At 31.0% G+C, this 23,421-nt stretch overlaps 2 protein-coding genes across 4 annotated transcripts; one reads left to right on the top strand and one right to left on the bottom strand.

Annotated features, from left to right (window-relative positions):
- Positions 1 to 4,044: 4,044 nt before the first annotated feature.
- LOC148619818 (enkurin domain-containing protein 1-like) lies at positions 4,045 to 13,320 on the bottom strand. Of its 2 annotated transcripts, none has more exons than XM_088580143.1 (7): positions 13,204 to 13,320; positions 10,257 to 10,370; positions 9,601 to 9,761; positions 9,074 to 9,217; positions 7,621 to 7,781; positions 6,394 to 6,530; positions 4,045 to 6,023 (listed from the first exon to the last, which is right to left on the bottom strand). In XM_088580143.1, the coding sequence occupies exons 2-7, from the start codon at positions 10,330 to 10,332 to the stop codon at positions 5,863 to 5,865; spliced, it is 840 nt and encodes a 279-aa protein (XP_088436269.1). In that variant the 5' UTR covers positions 10,333 to 10,370; positions 13,204 to 13,320; the 3' UTR covers positions 4,045 to 5,862. The 2 variants fall into 2 exon arrangements, with proteins under 2 accessions (XP_088436269.1, XP_088436270.1); XM_088580144.1 differs by lacking the exon at positions 13,204 to 13,320 and adding an exon at positions 12,990 to 13,076 and having other exon boundaries at positions 5,723 to 6,023.
- LOC148619819 (uncharacterized) lies at positions 13,042 to 21,741 on the top strand. Of its 2 annotated transcripts, none has more exons than XM_088580142.1 (11): positions 13,042 to 13,180; positions 15,010 to 15,172; positions 16,092 to 16,164; positions 16,594 to 16,729; positions 17,466 to 17,580; positions 18,020 to 18,220; positions 18,562 to 18,665; positions 19,450 to 19,574; positions 19,821 to 19,876; positions 20,301 to 20,372; positions 20,802 to 21,741. In XM_088580142.1, the coding sequence occupies exons 1-11, from the start codon at positions 13,110 to 13,112 to the stop codon at positions 20,994 to 20,996; spliced, it is 1,311 nt and encodes a 436-aa protein (XP_088436268.1). In that variant the 5' UTR covers positions 13,042 to 13,109; the 3' UTR covers positions 20,997 to 21,741. The 2 variants fall into 2 exon arrangements, with proteins under 2 accessions (XP_088436268.1, XP_088436266.1); XM_088580140.1 differs by lacking the exon at positions 13,042 to 13,180 and adding an exon at positions 13,482 to 13,749.
- The last annotated feature ends 1,680 nt before the right edge of the window (positions 21,742 to 23,421 follow it).

The following is a 23,421-nucleotide window of genomic DNA, read 5'->3' on the forward strand; positions in this document are numbered from 1 at the left end:
GAAATCAACAATGTTGTTTTTGCTGGTCAACGTCTCGAGCACTACGTCACCTACGTCAAAAGTTCATGTGTCAGAGATGTGATGTCGAAACTAAACTAAGTCAGGAATTCCATTGACGATGATGATGACTAAGCAAAGGCATGTGCATAAAAAATCTGAAAAATAGGACAAATTAATGGCCTCAAAGGATTAATTCATTTAAGAGGTACATTTAATTACTGGGGATATATGAAATGTACAGAATTCATCATTCCTTGAGGAATTTCAAGTAATTCTACAAAAAAACTTTATAATTCGATCACAGAAATTTTGCGCTAAAATCGGAGTTCATGTTCATTTGTTTTGGTTGATGTTGATAGATCCAATGTAACATCCACGAAATACCGGCAAAGTTGCTGAGCAAGTCATTTAAGTTAACTCCGGACAGTTGATTTCTTAATTCAGTCATTTGTGTGTTCATTGAGGACGGAAATACTGTCAGCAGTGCGCATTATGTTCCCCAGGAAAATGTCTAGCTACCCCCGGGGATATGGGATTATGAGCGACGTGTAGTTTACCAATCAAATTTCAGTATTGATACCCAGCCGGGGATAATACAATTTCTGCCTCAATTGTTTTAAGATGTTTGAAACCAGTGATATTCTTAAATTACATCCAAAATAAGGCTGTTTCCTTTAATGAAAGTTTCCCCATTGTGTCAAAATAAGGTTTAAAAATAACACAAATAAGATATTCTATTTACTTTTTGGTAGTTGAAGATTAGAATATGTTTCTGTTCAAAATTACACTGATTAATTGTTTATTTTTTGACAACCTCTATAAAATTAATCATTTTAACTAAAAATTAAAGGCTAGAATTGGAGAAAGGGAGGTAACTCAAGATTTAAAAACTGTCTAAAACTACTTATTTCATTTCATACCATAAATACTTAATCCATTATGTACTTACTAAGATAGATGATGCCTTTTTAATCAAACAAGATTGCATCTAATTTGATAGCTCTGATTAAGCTGGGAGTTTTAAATTTATGATGTTTGTTATTTTAATGTGGTATTTAAGTTTGTGATTTTTTGGGTATATTACTGCATGTATTACACAATACACATTTTTTTCATGGGTATATTTTGTTTAAGGAAGTAGACCTAGGGTAAGGGACACAACTTTTAAAAATCATTGGAACGTTTATATTCAGCATTTTACATCAATCTTATGTAAGCGTCTAATTTACTTGGATGCATTTTATTCTGCTTCAAACGAAAGCTTGAGAGGCTTTGGTGAAATTGAATATAATACAAACATACCTCTGATTTCATGAGTTATGTCTCTTACCCTAGGTCTACCTCCTTAAGTAGGGATTATTTTTTTTAGTAACTTCAGGCTTTGTTATATAAAGGATACTATCAGTACTTTTCACACTTGCTTTTTTATAGCAAAAACCCAGTAATGCAATAAATACTTTTTAATTAATTGGTTATATTTCACAATCTTACTCATATTTTGAGAATCAGACTTTACTGACTCAGAATATAAAATGACCTTGTTTACCCTTACATAGACTGACATTACAGTTAATTTTAAAGTACTGTGAAAGTACTTTAATTCGTGAATACCAATTTTCATGGATAAGGAAAGAAACACAAGTTTGTGGATTCTCGAATCCTTACTTTTGAGGCTTTCATTATAGTGATTAGTGGGATTCTCCATTTCATTGATAACCAAATTTCAAGATTTGGCCTAGCCATGAAAACCATGATTATTGGAACTCCACAACAAATAGTACTTTCACAGTATGAAGTATAGGTTGTGATAAATGAATACTTCACTGCCTATTTTATTTTTTACAAATACGTTAACAACCCATTAGCTAGTAGGAGTGATAAAAACTGATATATACAATATATTTCAGGAAAAATAATTGCTCATACTATTCATTATATGATATTACAAACTTTACTGTAGGAAATTTTTTAGGTCATTTTGCTCAGCTCTTCCATTGTTACATGATTTTCTATCTAGTTCCATTAGGGAGCTACATTGTTTAAGTACCTTTTTTCAGTTTGACTCATGATATTTTGCCAGACCACAAACTTTCTAGTAGATTAAATAATCAATTACCTTGTACATACAAACTGGAGGCATATGGTACATGCTAAAAACTTGACTTTGAAAGTCAAGTATGAACTTTTATTTTTTAAGAGTATATGGCAGTTGTAGGTGTGGTTAATTACCAGTCTCTTTAAGAATCATGTAGTAAGTGAAACAGGGTCAGAGAAAAACATCATGACTTTACAGTGAAATATCCATGTGTGTCACCAGATTTAAGAAAGAAAAGCCATGTTCGTTATATAGGTAAAAATTAGTTATTATTTCATTGCAATACATAACAAATGGACTGATCAAACTTAGTAAAACTAAGTTTTCAAAATTCATTTGACCAATTTCTTCAGGTCGGTAGAGACAAAATGGTAGTAAATATACGTACAGGGACCCATATATGTATGAATGTACAAGTTATAGATAAAAAATGCATAGATCTTTTCCGAGTATAGTGGCTTCCAATAAGGCACAATATTTTCATGGTATACAATGTCATTTATGTCTGATCATTTTGAAGTATTAGATCTATGTTGTCTAACATGTGTTTAAAGAGCTAATATATGTCTTTTCACATTCATGTGTTATACTTTGTCTTTCATTTCAGTTTACTCAATAAAATTTATATTATTTGTTTGTTCAGTTGAAGTTAAAAGTTATTAGTCATTATGACAAGGGAAGGGCCATCAGAGATTTAGGACATAATTCCTTGAGAAGGGGTCATGTAGCTTTGGTATAATTAGCTATTGGCAGTATCTCGTTTTCAGCTTGTCAAACCAAAAACCCTGAATTTTATTCAAATTGAAAACTTTGAATTTTGTACACGGACTTCATATTTGGTTTGAAGCTTTGACAGGGAAATCAAGGCAACAGATCTGTTTATACTACTTGATGACAATCCATACTTTTCACAGTATTCAATGGAAATAATCCGTAAAATCCTAAATTTTCTGAAATTATAACAAAGGTACTATGGATATATTCACAATCTGTAGAGCCTGATTTGCAGTCAAAATACGCAAAATCTGTGTTAGTAAACACCTCTTAGGCAACCAGGATTTTAACATTCATCAAAAAGAATATAATCCAAGGATAACAACTATACAAAGAAAACAGACACCAACACCCACTTAAAACACAAGTAAATGAGCAACCTGGAATTCACTAAAATTTGAGAGCATGGACCAGGTCCACCAGAACGATAAGCACTCTCTGCTTTACAGCAGATAGCACCGGAGAAGTTGTTCATTATAAATCAAGACTACAAATTCCTATTTTACAAATTAAATGCATGTATATACTGTCTCTGAATGGATACGTGCAAATATTTCACAAAATGAAGACCACTAATGGACTGATTGCTGACTGATCCATAACCAATGACAAGTGACCAATCTATTTATAGTTCTGTTATTTTAAAAAATGATGGATGATCGATCTATGCAAGTTTAAGAATTTTCATTGGGAGGAATTTAATATAATGCTACAGTTAATTAATTTTGTATTTAAAATATATAATTCACATTTTGTATTTCATTTAAAAATCTGATTTAAAAGAAAAGTTATTGAATTTATATATAAATTTACATCATTTAATACATTTATGTAATTTGGAATAAAGAAACAAACAGTTCCATATAATAAATAAACCAATCAGTTGTCATGTAGTGTAAAATGAAAGTGCTCATCAGTTTTAAGGATCAATTCGATGGATCAATGACTGATCAGAAACCGATTGATGTCTGATAGCAATTACAGTGGCACAGATTGGATCAGGTACAGTATCCTTAACGCAATAATGTGAAACCTCTTGCTTTCACTTCATGGTACATGAACATACTCAGCAAATCAAGAGAAACTGAATTGCAAGAAAGGAAACATTTTATAATACCTCTAACAATATTAAAACACAGTTATTCAATTGAAGGCAGTAAAAAATAATTCTGTAGTATCAACAGTTATATTGCTTTATATATCTAAAATCAATATTTATAAAAATAGTATTTACAAATTGAACTTTGATCAACAAACTTCTAAATAAATATCTCTACCTAGGAGTAGGTACGACCATACAGTTAACATTTCTTGGTGTATCTTAAAAATAGCTGATTATATCTATAAAATTAACTTCTCCACTATTTCTGTACTAAATGCAATGGTTAATATAGGGAAATAAAAATTGTCATTAAGGCAAAAATAACAAAATTACTAGATTCTCATTCCTATCTGACTAAATTTCCAACCACATCCCAATATATTTTTTTTAATTACGAAATAATTTTTGATTAAAAAAATCCCGATTCAAAGTTCCTGAAATAATCCATGTTTTGTCTGGAACCTACCTTTTTTTAAAAATAATTTTCGGTTTCTAAAAAAATTTTCAGAGAAGCTGGATGAGAATCTAGGAATTTTTTTTTATTATACCCTAAAATAACTGTATGAAGTAGTGAAAAGCTCTGGTGAAATAACAATTATACTTCTATGTCCTAAAAAAAATGTCCTAACTTCCACAACCATTCAGATACAATAGAATTCTAATGACATAAATAAATTTTAAAAGCTTTTGTTCTCAATAATAAATAAGACTGGAAAATAAGCAAATTGTTCTCATGCTTATATGGCCATACAGTTACAATAGTTTTACAACACCATAGAAAACATATACATTAGATAATATCCTGTGGCCCTTTTCACAAAAAATCGTAAGAGTAAAATTAGTTGTAAGTTAAGACGTCACAATACTTTTATTTACTATGACGTCATAACTTACGACTACTTTTACACTTACGATTTTTTGTGAAAAGGACCACTGTAGTTCATACCAATGACTACCAAAAATACCAACTGACAATATGTACATCTTATGACAGATATTTTTAACACAAGAGACATCATATGAAAAAATTGGCAGTGGAGATTTCATTGTAAACTTTCATACAAATTTTACAAAACAGTTACAATGAAGATTGTTTAGAACATATCTTTACTAAAAATGTGCTATTAAATTAATTACATTTGGTAGTCTTTTGAATTTCTAACAAAATATCCTTTAAAAAGTTAAAAAATGTAGTTATGAAAGATTCAGGAAAATGCTCTTTTGACTAAATCATTGCATTTACTAAAATATGTAATTCAATAACCTTTGAGTTATTATGTTTTATGAAAAATAAAAGCAATATAGAAGAATAAAAGAAAAACATGAACTTGAAAAACTGCAAGTGAAAACTGACGATTAACATAAATTTGATTATAATTACCTAGTAATAATTTTTATGTAAGGTAAAAATATTGGTAAAAGAAAATTATTTGAAACATTAAACATTAAAATACAAAATAAAATATCACAGACAATTAAAGAAAGTTACAACAATATTATATTACAAATTATTGTAAACTTCTACTATAAACCTGCATTATAGATATTTTAATTAAATTAATAAATTAATAATTGATAAATATTTTTAACTTACTTAAGCATGGAAGTTTGATATGAAATGAAAAGGCTTTCTTAAAATTTACTAAATCATAATAGATTTTTGAAATTCCATGAATAAATGTATATCTTGCAAGTAGATAGCCATTCAAGCTCAAGAAAAAATAGTGTCATCTACTTAAAAAAAAGTTACTACTAATAACTGAGCAGATATCTAAGTTCAGTTTTTGAGCATCATTTTAGTCAACAGTCATATAAATCTGACATGTGACTGTTCCCATGATGCAACACCCAAATGGTCCCATAATAAACTGTGATTATTCTCTACAATGCCTTAGCTGTCAACCTTAACAAAGACTTTAGGTCTTGTGAAAATCTTTTTGCCTTCATCAATCTCTGCTAGTTTTGCTTCTAACTCCTGTTTTTCTGTCCTCAGTCTATATGTGTCCATCCTTAAAGGAAGGGCTGATAATTTTTGTATTAAATCTTTTTCTCCTATTGAAAAGAAAAGATTCATGTCAATCATACAAATATTTGTGTAATTAAAAAAAAACTCTCCAAGTCAAGAATATAAAAAAATTTCAACATTAGAAAGCAGATCCTATCAAGGAGTCCTGATTAAATAAACTGTCACTGAATTAAAAACCAAATGGTTTCTTTTTACTTTTTTTCACAGAAAAGAAATTGCTCCTTTAAAAACATTCCTTCATTGTGAGCAAATTATCATAGTTACCAAAACATAATTTCAAATGGAATATATCTTTGACATTTTATACATAATCTACGAATTTAAAAATAAACTAACCACTACTTTAAATCTAAACATTGTTATACTTTGTAACCAATATGGCTAAAAGATACTCACTCTCTTGCAATAAGTTCAGGGTTTGTTTCCTTTCATTTTCAGGTAACACACGATGGCCTGGAGGCATGGCAGGATCAGGTGTATTAGCTATTCTGTCCTCCTCATCCTTCTTCCACTGTTCTTTACGATTTACTAGACTGAAAAATTTATAAGAAGAAAATGCTAATTCACATCTTAAGAATTTTATGACATTCAAAGAGTAACCCTGTGATAAGAAGCCAGTGACTGCACGTCATTTAATTTATTGTCAACAAAATGATTTTTTTAAATATTGTTGTCAATTTATTTCATTATAGTTGTCATCTATGACAAATCATAGACAAAATACTATTGCTGCAGACCGACATTACAAACCAGCTTTAAATCCTGAACCACAAAAATGAGTAAGCTTTACAATTAAACTGTGTAACAAGCAATAAAGTGTGAATCTTCATACATATAAACTTTTACATAATTTGTCAAATGAACAAGAAATATGCTTAATTTGACTTAATTTCAAAAGTGCATATTTGTGCCTTTTAATCTTACACCAATAGCCAATTAAAATACTTCATTGTTTAAAGGTAGATCATAACTAACATTTTTAGCAGATAGATTTTTCTAGTTTTTCTCTAAGATGAACTTAAATGAACATTCTTCAGAATTTTAACATAAAAAACAAAGGTCACTGAACTTGATTTCCAGATAATTTAGCCTAAAAAAGCAAATTTTTACAATATTTTATATGGATTCTGTAGGGAATTTTCACTATTTCGCATACTATTGAAAAACTGGCAAATAGGATTTCTTATTAATTTACATAAAGAACAATTAACTGAAAATCTTTCACACTTCAAGAAGAAAATTGGGGGTCACCAAACTCTTTTTTCGTGTAATATTAAAAAAAACTTTAATGCCCTTCCATTTGAAAAGAACATTTTTCTGCCAATTATCTCCCCTTTGAAAAAGTTTCCCATCAATTATTTCCCTTTGAGAAGAGCTTTTTTTTTCCTACTTATTAAATGTAATTTTACCATACCAATTTTCAATTGTCAAAAATTCTTTTGAATATTTTGAACACACTAGTAGTTAATTGAAAATATAAATGTCCTTTTTATTTTGCAAGTTGACAGAAAAAAATGCTCTGTGTAATAGGTATTATCTAAGTTAATTTTTTTCTTGAAATGTATATTATTGTAGAATATTGCCTTCCATACAAAGTTAATTCTGGTTTCAGATTATACTTACTAATTAGGCACAACTCCCCTTTTATATTTGTTCAAATCTTCATCTTGTTTCTTCTTAAGTTCATCCAAGTTAGTCAAACTTGGACTTTTGACCATCCTGGACTTTTTTGCTCCAATACCATTTATTTTGATAAAGTCAAAGTTATGCCTTGTCAATTTCACCTGCAATGAACAAAAGTTTGCTTTAAATGTTCAAATGCTATGTCAGTATTGGTTTTGACTTAACATTTTTTCCATCAAATGACTGGAAGATCTATGAAATACAATGTACAGTCAAACCTTGGTAGCTCGAACTCCAAGGGACCACTGAAAAGTGTTTGAGTTATCGAGAGTTCGAGAAATTGAAGTTCATAGAATTCTGGATTTTTTCGTTACCGGTCTGAGTTTGACTTTAACGTTAGAAATTGCTTATTTCCTACAAAGTTTTGTTAGTTTGTGCATCTTTTTCATTCACTTTAGGGAGAATATGTTGACTTGTGGACATTAAAAATGCTGTGTTTGCTTTTAAAAACATTCAGAGTTCGAGTTCCTAAGTCAATGATTTGTTTTCATCTGATTTTCTTTGACTTCAGAACATTCTCGAACTTCAATCAGTGCTATGTTAAGATCAAAACTACCTAATGAGTAATGACTTAAATTTTACCTGTAATTAACTAAAATGACACTGATTAATGAAAGGGTTTCAGTTTTTCACACCTTTTATTACCCATGCTGACAAAGTGGCTGACGAATTCGAGTTAGTGAGGGTTATTCTCTAAGATTTATTACCGAATGGACTGACCAGTCAGTTAGATTGTTCGAGAAATCCAAGTTTATTTATATTGATTATATAGGGGAAAATTTTTGTACTTTGAATTGCATCCAAGAAATCCCGGGTGTTCAAGCCATCCAAGTTCAAGTGAGTGAAGTTCGAGTGTAGTATTTTAATGCATCATGCAAATTTTTTCTTTCCATCATTTAGTGATTCAACATGTACATAGTGATTCCAACAATTAATTCAGGATATTTCTCATCTTTCAAGCATATTCAAAAACATAAATGCAACCAGAACAAAGATTGATAGATTGATAATGGTTTAATGTCAGATTCTAGATATTCTAGGTATTTCATGCATTCCTAGACCAGAAAGATTGACCAATCAAACACACCCTGCTTTGTACTAGTTTAACATGATTAGATGGGTCTTAATTGTGCTACCTCACAGATGCAACATCATTTTTTTTATACTGAAGTTATAATGCACCTTAAGAATATTCTCATACTTAAGTTTTTTCTAACTTTGGTGGCACCGGAGCCAGTTATCACTCTATAACCTTAAATACTACATACTTAATAGTGTTGAAGCAGTTTTTGGTGTGACTTGGACAGGGATCAAACCCTAAAGCACTTTAGTCGAGCACACTACCCTGAGATCACCTAGGCGATTACATGAACAAAGATGTCACTGTACTTACATCGCTTGAGGATGATATTGTAAGTTTCTCTACTGGCGGTTCAGCTGAACATGGTCTATTCTGTACAGGAATAGCTGGTGGCCCCATACGAGAGTGTGCTCGTAGAAAGTTAGCAGTATGAGGTCTTGGTGCCTCAGGCTCTTTCTATAAAAAAAAAGAACAGATACAATAAATAAAACCCAAGAATTGTGAACTTTAACAAGTTTAGTATCTCACATTTTCAGACATTATGATAGTGGGATGTTTCCATTACAAGAGTTATGTATTAGATAGTTCAGATCTAAGTTATGACTGCTTAAAGATATAATCTAAATGCAAACATTCCTCAAACTGGTACTGATAAGTTCCAGTTGAACCTCTACCTTCGTATGCTAAATGCTAGACCTAAAATGCTTCATTCAACTTTTCTTCCATCTTCCCTATCAAAGGTTTATGGTCCTGTTTCCCCTCCATTAATAGAGGGGGACAAGACTGTAACCCTTGGCTAGCCAAGATTCAATTTTTCTTCAAATTAAAAAACAACTTACAGCAATATCTTGTTTTATCTTTGATGTAACTGTACTGTATTTTTCTGACTTCCACAGAGCTTTGACGGGCTGGTGTGATTCATTCTCCTTCTGTTTGCTTTGTCTTTGAATCTGTCGAATTCTCCTCATATTCTCAGCATAATGATTCCTTGATCTAGAATCTGCAACCAAAGTATTCAATAATTTAAGTTATAGACATTTTAAAAATTAGTTTTCTTTACAATATTTTGAAGCATCAAATACCCACATGTGAAAAAATCTTTTTGATAGTACTGACAGTGTGAGTTATTGTCATTAAGATCTATTCCATGTACTGAACGATTTTAAAAGAGACCAGATTTATGTAAACTAAGAAGCCCATCTTTCCAATATCTGGTCTACAATAAACTTTTTTTTTCATAAAATATATATATATTTCAACATGTACAGGCAGAGAAAGTTTTGTATGATAAAGAAAATAAATAAATCTTAAAAAAAGAGTCAATATGAACTATAATAGGACTGACAAAAAGATGCACAGACGGAAAATCTACATGAAATTTTGCTCTCCCCTTTAGAGACAGATGCTTGGAAGGCACAAAAGAAACTTAAAAACCGTACATAGGTAAAACATTTTAATCATCCATAGTTAGAAATAAATGAAAAAAAATACTCACCTGGCCTGTAGTGATTCTGTAAGTTGCTGAATCCTGTACCTTGTAGTGTAAAGGTATTTGCTGTTTGCATTTTCATTCTAGAGCTGTTTGTTGATTGCTTTGTCTTAAGATTACCTGTTTGATGGTAAATAAGTATATTTTATCTATGTACAACAATCATTTCCAATCATTTACAACTGTCCATTAGACCTATGAGTTGCTTCTTCAGAGTTTTTTTTTATTGTACATTACAGTGTACAGTACCTGAACCAATCCATGCAGCTACATAATCATTCAATAGTAATTTAAAAGAACATGACATTAGATTCATTCAAAAGAAAATTCTTAAATTTACAAGAAATGATCAACCCTTAAAACCAGGATCAGATTGGTCCCCATTTATCAGGTATTAAGTCTGTGATAAGTCAATTACCAGTGAATGATCTTGAAAGAAAAAAAAACCTAAACAAACTACATGTTAAGACTGTGTGCAAAGTTTATTTAAAGGAGGCGTGACACAAAAATTCATTTTTAAAATTTTTGGTTTACAAATGTATTTGATTTATTGTACCTAATATACATGTATATAATAAAAACACCCCTTATAGTCACTTATGTCATTTAATTTGAGATAAATTGATTCAAAATCAACTACAACCCAAGTGATACAAGTTTTAATTAGCCATGTGGTCACTTGACCGTTTGACGTCAATGGTTCACAATTCATAGATTGAGTGGTTGAAATGCATGGGGCTTATGCATTTCTTGCATGATTTCTACAACTGAGAGGGAAAATATTGAAAGTTATGGTTTGCCAGTGAATATATACTTACAGCTGTATCAATTTAAACCACTTTGAGAAGAAAATGATAAACAATGTCAGAAACATTGAACTATTAAATGTATGAAGACTAGACTATCCACAGTGAGACAACACCACTTCTGCTGGAAGATTACATACAAATATTTCATTGTGTTCTGTCATGTAAGATTGAACTTTTTACATAAAGTAAATTAAATTCATACTCTAAGATTTACACTGCTCTGATCTCGATCTTCAAGGAAAATAATAATTTTACCCCTTTTTACGAAATGTTACTCCTGACAAGTGTACCAGTACCATGGAGCGTAATATAAAGTTCTTGTCAATACAGAGGATAATACAAACCTGTTATCTTTTATTGGTTTTTGAAAATTTTATTTGATAACCCATAAGGGTTTTGTGCTGAAGCATCCCCTTGTTGTAAATCTTCTTCACTATAATTAAATATTTCAACAGACCTATAAAAAAATATTGCCCATACCAAGAAAGCTCCCATAAACTCACCTAGGATCACCTATTATATACTGTGTATTGTGTCACACTCTCCATGGATTTCAAAATCCGTAAGACAAAAGAAATTAAAATTTATTTCAATTATTATCGAAGTCATACACCTGCGTCGACATCTGCGTCACTGAACCATGTAAAGATAAAAGAAGCTGCCCACTCTATCTCTTGGTCATAGTTCAGTCTTCTGGGATTGTTTATTAATATAACCCAGTGGCAAAGAAAGAAAGATACATCAAGTGTCACTATTTTAGTTGTACCCTCCTGTTCAAATCCTAAAAAATAGTGTGCAAAGCAGTTGTGTAGGGATGTATGCCTAACGAAAATGAAAAGCTGACAGAAATACAAGCTATTTTCAAAGACGTATTAATTTTTTCAGGCATGTGTATACATTTTCAATGTACCCAAATGGAGATTGAGAACCAATGACGTAGCATTTCCATATATAGGATATGAGTGTAACAAAGTACTTCCGGTTTTCATTCATGCATATTAATTAGGTCATCATGAAAACACAAATAAATCATTCCAACTTTATTTAGTGCTAACCTGATGAGAAAATGTTTGTTACACTCTTAATTAAACATACTATAGTTTTATAAATATAAATGGTTATAAAATGATATTTTTTGTGTCACATCTCCTTTATGGATACCCTGCCCATGTACATGTATGAAGACATAATATAAACAAAATTGTCAATGTTGCTTTTGCTGAACTTTGAAATAGAAATCTACAATATAATAAAATACCTATAAAAGCCATTGCCAAAAAATCAAGTGGCCATGGCAGTAGCAGCAGAAAAAACCTGTTAATATAATTTCGTATTCAAACCATACATGCTAATTCTGCTCAAAATATAAGGAAAGTCATATATTTGAATGCAATTTCTTCATTTATAAACAAATTATTGAATTCAAAATCAGATCATAACTTTCTTTAACAATGAAGTAACACTGACAATGAGCTGATGGCGATGATATTACCAATGAGGTCACATGCCAATAACCAGTAATCAGCTGTTTGCAACTTCCAGCATTATTGAAGGGGCAAAAACATCCATATCACTTCCAAATGTGTGTTAACAACTTGTATTTAAAACTGCTTTCAAAATTTAAAGGGACTGTGAGAAAACAGTTTCAGAAAAAAACTGTTACAAAAATTTCTTATCTCATTTTTTTTATTCAAACCATTTCATACACCACATCTGTATAAGTATTCTTTTCAGATGAAAAGTAAAATTGCATATGTATGCTCTTTCCCAATTTTTGTGCAAAGAAACATCATAATTGAACATTTGTTTAGTCAAGTCAAATAGAGTTTGATAACACAAATGATTCACATTAACTGCACTAGCTGCCACTGATGTGATATCAACATTTTTACAGTTACAACCATTAAACACTGCCTTGTAGGGAACTTACAAATATTTTTTCATCAACTGAACTTGGCGACACGTATCAATTAGAAACGACGTGATTGTTCCCCTGAAATATATGACAATGTTTCCTGTTATTGTGACGTTTACCTGAGATTCGGCAAAGATGGGGTTGTCAATTACAGATAATACAGAAGTGAAAGAAATGTCTTTAACAGAGTTGGCAACGATACAATGGTAAGTTTTTCAGTTAAACATGCCTTAAAAAACCCGGAATGCGGTCTTGATTTCCCTGTATAATGACAGCATACAAAAGCAATCTACAGAACGTGTGTTGACAAGGTAAACTGTCCGTCGGCGTCCATATTGAATATTTGTGATCACGTGATAAAAAAATTATAAACAAAATATTTTTTTCTTAAAATGAATTGTTACATATTTACTTTTAAAAAAAATATTTTATCAGTCTTAAATTCATCATGATTGAACAAAAAAATACCAAAAAAAAACACCGATAATTTAACGAGATTGCGTCGTTTCTATGAAAACGCAAACATCCGGTAGATGAGATTTTGGAGCAGAAAAAAAATAGGGGAATGCAAATTTGATACTAAAACTCTTAATTATGTAGAAAAACAGAAACCAAACGTGAATGCTATTGATGTAGAAGTTCTACTCTAAAACCGGAAAATGTCGCGAGCTGCAGTTTCAAAATCTAGAGCTGATAAAGGGGCAAAACCTGCCCCAGCTCACACACCTGTCGTTTCTCATGAAATAGTCCCAGGGAAATTCAATGATCAAGACTGGTCAGTATTGTGTTTATGAGTTATTTCATTTGGCCTCTCTAATGTTAATTTAACGGATTTCACTTCATGCTTGTCATATCATACTTGAAGTTCTGGACTTCATTTGCAGGTGCTTGTTTACAAATGCAACTTACAGGTTATGCAAAATGCAATGTCAATGCTGCACTTATATGTCATGGAAGAAATGAACCTGCCATTAGCAAGTTAGATAGCAAAATGATATATCATGTTTGTTTTTATTCCTTTGTCTACTGAATGGCTGTTATGCTCACCCAGATATGCACTCCTTGAAATGTTCACATCTCCCATTTTAGCATTCGTGCATCATTAATCGTTCATTTACACATAGTGTTGCATTCAGATAAACACACAGTAGAAGCAGTTGTTTAAATGCACAATATGAGCTTTTGATTAAACGTATGATATGTGCTTTCATTTAAATGCATGATAGGAGCGTTAGTTTATTTTTGTACTTTCAATATTTCCTTTATTCATCTTTATTTTTAAAATTTTGGCTATTATTCTTTGTATTTTCATTAATTCTATTTTCGATTTTAACTTTCTTCATTTATATTTGTTAATATTGTTATTTTTCATTGCTGTTCTATTGTGCATTTAAACACATGCTAAGAGTGTTTGTTTATCATGCGTTTAATTGCATCCTGGGAGCTTATGTTTAAATACACAATAGAAGCATTCGTTTATCATGCGTTTGGTGAGAGTTTAGCATGTGTTTATGTATCGTTTTTGTGTGGGAAACCTAAATATCTCAAGGAGTGTAGGACAGGCCTACTTCATGTGACCTTTTATATATGCCTTAATTTGTTTTTACATTAATCTAAAAAATGCAAAAACAACAACAATAAAATTTGGCATTAAAGTGACCTCTTGACAGGGCTGTCCGAGGAGCTAATGTGTGAATAAGATGTGCCATTTTAAAGTGAAAAGGAAATATAGTGAAGTGAGGCTGCAACCTGTTTGGATCTCTGGCAATAGCGTGAGCTCCAACAGGCATGTGTATTCAATTTTTCTAAACCTCAGTGAAAAACTTGAGTTCCAAAAAAAAATATCAATTGCTCATATTATGAAAATTAATAGGAATATTTTCTTTTCATGCTAGTAGATGCATACTTACCAAATAATTTCCTCATGCAACCAAACCACAAGGACTGAGTTTACAGCTAATAAAATTAATTCTTTAATATTCTTGTAGTTCTGTTGATCATTGAAGTAGTCTAACATCAACTCTGCTATTTTCAGGAACTGGATGTTAGAAAAAGATGGATCGGAAGACTTCATTGAAGATATTGTGGATGAAATCATTGATACATCAATGGATAAAATCTACAAGCTTTACCTAGAAAAACAGTTGTTACCTTTTACAGTTACCATGGCAAAAGATGCTATACTTCAAGTCATTGAGGTAATAACCAGTAATATTTTTGCCTTTTAAAACTACCCTGTAACCTGTTTATTTTTATTGGGGAAGTTTACTTTTTTATGTGGGAAATTTGGAAAAATGTATAAAAATTTAGAATTTTTGGTTAAATTTTTTTATTGCCATCAGCTAGCAGGGAAAAAAGACATATGATAAATAGTGCATTTTGAACAGCATTTTGACAACTACATTGTAGATGGGGTATTAGTAATTTTATTAAGGCCCGCCCTTTAGTGATCACTCTGTCCTTCCGTCCGTAACAGATAGTGTCTGGGCTATAACTCTTTTGTCTTTCAATGTAGGCTTTTGATATTTGGCATGTTGGTAGATCACCTAAAGACAATGTGTTGCATACCATGGATATTACCCTATGACCTTGAACTTTGACCTCAAAGTCAAATTCAAGTTTTTCGCTGACAAACTCATGTCTGTGCTATACCTTTTTTGTCTTTCAGTGTAAGCTTTTGATATTTGGCATGTAGGTAGACCACTAGAAAGACAATGTGTCACATACCATGGATAGTGACCTTGAACTTTGATCTGAAGGTCAAATTCCTTTTTTTATGTTGACAAACTCTTGTTAGATTCCATCTCAGTGATTTCTAGTTTGGGATTTTTTAGCCTTGTTTTTTTTTAATTGCTACCTTGTAATAATGTGAAAAAGGATTATAACCAAAATTCAATCTACAAATACTACATAACATTACAAAATGTACTGCAGTAATTCATTTATCTTGCTTTTTTTGTTGTATAGAATGTGAAAATATTAGAAGATGAGTTCATAAAGAAAAACAAGAAATTTGCTATATATTTATAATCAGAATTCATAATTTGTGATTGGTAATAATACATGATCAGACATAAAAATGTAACTTATGGATAGCTTTAAATTACTTTTATACAGTGGCAATTTTTGGCAAGAGATGAGGGTGAAACAGAACTGGAAAGCACAAAAGAAGGTTGGATGGAAGATGAAGGTATACAAATTTGCTCAGTGAACAATAAATCATTTTAATATGCAGTGAAATCTGTCTAAAATTGAACCCCAAATAAACTGAAAATCTGTCAAAAAGAGACAATTTTGAAAATCTCCCTATTTTCGTTTAAATGAATTTTGAATTTGTGTAAATGAACCCCCCACCCTGCCTAAACTGAACAAATTATACTGTTCATAAAAGATTTGATTTAGACATTTTTCAGTATATTATGTATTAATGGTAAAGATAAATGGCAGTTGATACTTAAAATGATATTCCTTGATACATAATAAATCATTATAAAGACATAAGATAAAAAGTAGAAAACCTTAGACCATTAACTAATGACTTATTATTGTGACACTATATTCATATACAATTACAGTGTGATTTAGTATCAGCAATTTTAAATACTTATTTTCATAACAGAGCCAGAAGCTGCTGATACTGATTGTTGGGCACAAGGATCTGTTCCTAGGCATGTCATCCCACCACGTCCAATTTCTCCTGTAGCAGAAGAATTTGATGAACATCCGGATGTTATTGATGAAGAACCATCTGAGCTGTAAGATTTGTTCTTTTGTTTTTGAATAGTAGTGACCCAATACTTAGTTGCTTTCAATGAAGAATATGAATAAATTTTTTTGCATACATGCATTTAAACTTGATTTAAAGTTTTGGAATAATTAAAGATGTTCTCCTAATAACATTTATTTTCAAAATGTGTTAACCAATTTTGTTGTCTTCTTTGATACCTTCTGTGAATTAAAAAAAAAACACTTTGTGTTTCCTAGTCTCCTTTTTTTCAATTTTCTCTTTCTGTTCAGCTAATATCACACAATAAATATTGTTAATATCACAAGTTAACCATTTGTTAGAAACTTGTAAAGCTTGAAAGTGGCTGGAAAATAGAAAATTTAAGGTCCATAATAGAAAATACAGTATTTTATGAAAAATTCAAGTTTGATGGATGGACAAAAGGCAGTTTTTCACAACAAGATCATTAACTCAAATTTTGAATTCTGGTTACCAGGCAAAATCTTATATTCTTATGTGATTGAAATCCCTTCATCGTTTTCCTTTTATTTTTTGTTTAAGTCTAGGAAACAAAATTTAAATTTGTATCTGATCCAATAGCCACAAAAATTATTGTATCAGCTTCATTTGTTCCTTTATCTGATGTCACTAAAAACCTTGTCAGTTTAAATTGTATGATTGAGAGTTTTTTCAGACCAGACACTTGAAATGAGTGATAATGAGAGAATTTTATTCAATTATCTACCTTGGAAATTGTGTTTTAGTGAAAAGGAGGTGTCCAAGGTAACGGAAGAGCAAGAACCAGAAGAACTAGAAGACAAGGTCTCCGATGATGAGGAACCTGCTAAAGAAGAATCCAAAAAGGAAGAACCAGTCAAGGTTTGAATCATTACAGTTCTTAGTTCTTTTTTGGATTGAAGTAAAGATATTTTTTCCTTCATTTTCAGCAAAATTTCTTCAAATTTTTCAATGGATTATTTTTGGCACAGTTCTTAAATTAATACCACCTTGTGTTCAGAATTTTTTTGCCTTTCAAAGTGTAAGTACAAGTTGGCAGCTATAATAAAGATCTGAAGCATTAGTGATATCTATTTATGCAGTTTCCATTCTTTCCAAATAATTAAGTTAATTGGCGAAAAAAAGGGAGTTTTTTGTTTATTTATTTTTAGCATGAAACTTGGTCTGACATGTTTTCTCATCATTGTTTGAGGTCTGAAAAGTCTGTCTTATCATACCTGACCAACCATCAACATGATCAACTTCAAACATTTTTATCAATATCTCCGTAGAGCTTCCTAAAACAATTATATAATTTCAGGATACAAAACAGAAGAAGAGGACCAAGTTTAAGCCATACACTGGTCGGCTCAAATCAGCAAGTGTCAAGAATATGACACAATCATTGGATGACACAGAGATGAAGATTGTTGCTGCAGAACTGAGAGATTCATACCAGGCAGGACTAGAAAATCAAAGTGGACTGGTTAATATGCCAGCTTCATGTCACTCTATATTGAAGGTAAAAAAATTCTATAAAGGTATTATATCCCCACTCAAAGATCTGGTGGTTTATTGAAATCATCTTGTCCATCTGTCTGTATGTCTGAATTATGTTGAAATTATTACAGCTTCTAATGGATGGTTTGATTTCAAATTTGTGATGTGGCTTTATAAATTTAGGGCATTTGTTGTGAGAGATTTTGGTTGCAGTCCAATGTCGACTTCCCATACAAATAGGGGGTATACCTATCTTGACAATATGTACAACTGTTCTTTTTGACTAAAAAGATAAAATTTTCATTCACAAAACATTACATTAATTCCATTTTTTAATTGGTGTATATAATTTTTTTTATCCAGGTCCAAGCAGGCCGGCCACCTGGCAACAAAGATGTTATGTTCGATGATATGGGCAATGTCATTGCTGTAGTGAAGATTAACCCAGATAGATTACCCAACCATAGGTTTGTTATAGAATATTAAAATAGGAGATGTGGAATAATTGCCAATTAGACATTCATCCACCAAAACACATGGTCTTCAATGAACTTAAAAATTCTTTTTTTGAAGCTTTGACAATTCTAAAATTGCATTTAAAAAAACTTAACTTAATTTCTTTTCTTCTTAGGGAGATAAGTGCTGTAGTCAAGTTCACACCACATTTCTCTGTCCTAGGCTGATATTTCTCAACAAATCCCTCAACTATAAAAGTTTACCATAGATTAACATTACCAGTAATCATTTGTTATATCAAAAGCCAACCTTCCATACACATGTTTAATCATATTTTCAAAATGTAAATGCATATTACTGAAGTAACATGTTAAAATTGTTGGCCATCAGCCTGCAGAAGTGTAAATTGCATTTCATCTTTAGGCAGTCGATATTTCATTTTTAGGCAGTTGAAATCCATCGACTTTATGAACCTTCTAACAAAAATTCAGTGTGTAATATTAATGGAATGAAGTAGAACCAGTAACTGATTGAAGCAAAACCATTATTACTGCAGTATTAATTAAAACTCAATAAAGACAAGGGAAAGATAGCATACTGAAACAACAATCAAGTTATAAAAACTAAAAGAAAATGAGCAATCTTATAACAATCACACACAACAGAAAAAAAAATGACCAAGAGTAAGCTTTATTGAGGAAATCCACAAGTAATTTATTATGAAATAATGTCATAAAAATTTTAAAAAAGGTCAATTTAAATATGAAAAGTTAAATGTTATTATAATATTTTCAGAGTGAAGGTGAACTATCAGGTAGTAGATCCCTCTGTAGAAGCAGCCCAAGCCAGACTGGATGCCATGAGACATGGTCGTCAGAAAAGATTATTACAAAAGAAAAAATCTGACGGAAGATCTGTTGGTTAGTATATGATATTAATGTCCTCTTCTTTTTGATGTTTTTTGTTGATTATGATTGATTATTAAAATTGTTGGGATCTTGGTCTTTTCATTGTGTAAATGTTCCTGAGGTTATTTTGGAGCATAGAAAATTATGAATGATATACTGCTAATAAGATAATACAACCCAATTTACACTGCAATAAGATAGATTTATTTAGATCCTAAAATTATCAATGATAGTAAAATATCGACTTTTCCTTTTAAGATACTTCACAAGAAATGTTACCAAAGGATGTGAAAACTCCATTGCCTCCTCCATTGGTAAGTATGAATTTGAATCACTGAAGCCAGGAGTATGTGTTAATCATTACATGTAGGATTATTGTCCTTCCTTTTGCATTGATAGCAATGCAATTTGAGTTTCTGTTCATCTTTTCTTTAACAATATGCTTAAATACTTCACATCACTTAAGTGTGTTTTGATGAATTTGAATTAAAACTTAAATAAATAGTATTTTGAGTGACATCCATAGATATCAAGGGCAATAGTTCAAAATCAAGGTAATCAATAACAGAAAATACAATTATGAGACATGTCATCTAAATCACTGCTGTTGATATATAATAAAAAATTAGTAAAAGCTTAAGCAAGTTGATATATATGAGCTTTGAGCAATATTCAGGAACATAAATGTAATAACTGGAAAGTATCCACAATCACATGACTTTTTTTATGACCCTGCAGATTGAATCTATGGAACTGTCAGCAGGTGTCACTGTGAAGGAAGGAGAAAGGACAAGAAGGGGTCCTGCTAGAGTAAGTTTTCAATAAATGCCAAATCAATTATATATGGTACAGTGAGAATGTGGGAATATAAGTGAAAATATCTCTGCTTTCAAACATATTTTTTTAAGTAAACATTTTAAGTTGCTGTTTTTATAATTGTTAAAATTCGAAGATCACCGACCATCTAAAATAAATTTGTACTAAAAGAAATATGAAATTATTGCTTGCTTTTATAGGAGATTGATTATGAGATGAAAGCTATTGGTTTTGCGTATGTAGGCAAGGTATATAAATTTTAATTTTGAGGTATTTATGTAGAAAAATAGAAATGTTAACCTATCTTTTTACTGTAACCTCTTGTAAATTAGTTACTTCACTGAGGCAAGACTATAAAATGATATTTTTATAAGTTTCATTTATCAAATGTTAATTGAAAACCTTCTGTTTGCATTATTTCAGTATGTGAGAAAGGCAGATCTATTTGCTGCGAGTCAGAAGAACCTACAACCAGTGAATTCTAAAGTATCTGGTCCAACATTAAATGTAGCTGATTTACTAGATAGACACACACCGATATTACGTCCAATTAGAGACTCACCACCACTGCCCCCTATTATACCCCATCCACCAAGCCAGGCAAGAATTACTACGTGATAATTGAAGTTTGGGACAGTATTTATTTATGTAATTGAAATTCTGCTATTTTTTGTAGCCAGGATATGATCTTTGCTTAATTATGTTGGTATAATATTTGTATACTATAGGAAAATGTGTAGGAAAATGAAGTCCGATACAATGTGTGAGCTATTCATTGTTAATAGTTGAATATCACTGGCCCAAAATTACGAATGGTTACATATATAATTAGTCAAGCCGTCTGTAATGAAAAGAACATTTATCCAAGCTGGTCAAATTGGATACTTAAAGGTTCAAACTGGCAAAAATTTGTATTTAATATTTTACATACATGCATTTTTTTTTATTCTGAATATCTCACAGATGATTGTTAAATTATTGTATATTGTTATTCATGTATACAATACTTGTGTGTATTAATTGTTTGAGAATGTTTAAAAGTCTTTCTGTATATTTCCTTGTATTTTATACCGACAGAAGAACATGCTATATATTTATTTGCCTTTCTCCTCTTGTTTTGAAAAACAAGTTGTCTTTTTTCTTTTGTACATTAGTTGAATTACCTCCCCTGAAGTACAATTCATGAAACACGTTTTGTGTCTTTTAGTGCTTACATTTAAAATAATGATGTATTCTTAATCTTATCAATGGAAAATGTATTTAATGTTACAAATTAGAAATATATTTTTTCATACATTTTGATTTTGAATAATTGAGAATATTACTATATCTAAACCTGAAACAATAAAACACTTTTCTGATATTTTTATGTGTTTGTTTTTATCATAAACCTAAAATGACAAAAGAATGATAGTTATTTCTTTACTTTCAGCTTATGCATATGGCCAAATTAAGACGCTGCTGAAAAAATCTAATTCTGTGTTGTATTGAAAACATCAACTTATTTTGATGGGAACATTATTGAGTTGCATTCTCTTTCCCCCAAATATTTAAAATACTATCAGTTGTTTATCAGTTGAAGTCACCATTTTGTTTAAATATATACCTGATATTATTCAGTTCGAAAGCAGAAACCTGTATTTTTTTTAGTTTTTACAATATTGTTGGTATTATTTTGCCATATTCTGCTTATTTATTAAATGAACATGTACAAACTTCAAGCAGTAAAGACATGAGATACATTTGTATATACAGAAAGTCAGCAACCTTTATTTACAAGGATGCACTGTGAAAGTACTATTGTTCATGAGGTATCAATTTTCATGGTTTTCATGGATAGGCCAAACCACAAAATTTGGTCCCTTACGAAAAAGGAGATTTCCATTGATGCGTACTGGTATACTGAAAACCTCAAAACCATGAATTCAACAATCCACTAACTTGTGTTTTTTCCTGAATCCATGAAAATTGGTTTCCACAAATCAAAAGTACATTCGCAGTATTTCACTTTGATAAATAAATGATTGATGCTTTTGGGCAAAAAATGATTTTTGTTCTCATAAGATTTCCAACCAAAAAGGCTTTAAGCTGCCCATCTTCAATTAAAATGTCAAGTTCCTCACAATAATGAAAGAAGAATATTTGTGTCTGATTTATATTTATCTAAGAAGACTATTGTAGCAGGGGTCCTAACAATTTCATGTCATTCAAGGCATTAAAGTAAATTAGTTATTTTATAGTGAAGGGATGAAGGAAATGTGTAGACACCGCTCCTGAATTTTGACAAATTCGTTTTGGAATATTTAAACTGTTTTAGTAGTGGTCATCTGGAAATGGCGGCTATTTCTTTAAATTTCAATATGACTGATTGGAAGCCCTTGCGGTGACCTATTTTTAAACCAAGTATGAATATTCTACGATTTATTGTGATTTTTGGACAAATTTTACAAGTTTGGACAGCAGCCATATTTTGAAATGGCAGCCATATTTGAAAATTGAAAATCTTTGTGCACATCTACATATGGTGGCCTTTTTTTGTGCTAAGTTTGGTTTTTATCCATTCAGCCATTTCTGAGGAGGTGCATGGTTAGGAGAAAGACGAAACCTTAAAACAAGTAAAAACAATATGTTTGTTGGGGAAACATAATCAGTGCAATTGTTCTAATCCCAATGATTTACAATGTCAATGAAATACATTCTACAGCCAAGAACAACCAGCCATGTCATGCTAAGATTACTCCCACAAAACCATTTCAGTCAAAGCTGGGAAAGACAGACACAGTACATGTCATCATGAGAAAGCAATATACCAAATATCTAAGCATTCCCTCCAGTAGAAGCTGTGAAATCTGTTAGGAAAATTTCCATAATGCAGCACTTAAAAAACTATGATCAGTAATCAGGAAGTAGATGAGCGAGGAACCTGAAAAGGGGAGACACGGTATAAGTCATCATGAGAAAGCAATATACCAAATTCTAAGCTTTCCCGCAAGTAGAAGCTGAGAAAGCTGTTTTAAATAAGTGTAACGAATGGACAGACAAG

This window comes from Perna viridis, chromosome 4, assembly GCF_037379345.1.
Source record: "Perna viridis isolate PV_CMFRI_1.1 ecotype Kerala chromosome 4, ASM3737934v1, whole genome shotgun sequence".
Classification (NCBI taxonomy): Eukaryota; Metazoa; Mollusca; class Bivalvia; order Mytilida; family Mytilidae; genus Perna; species Perna viridis.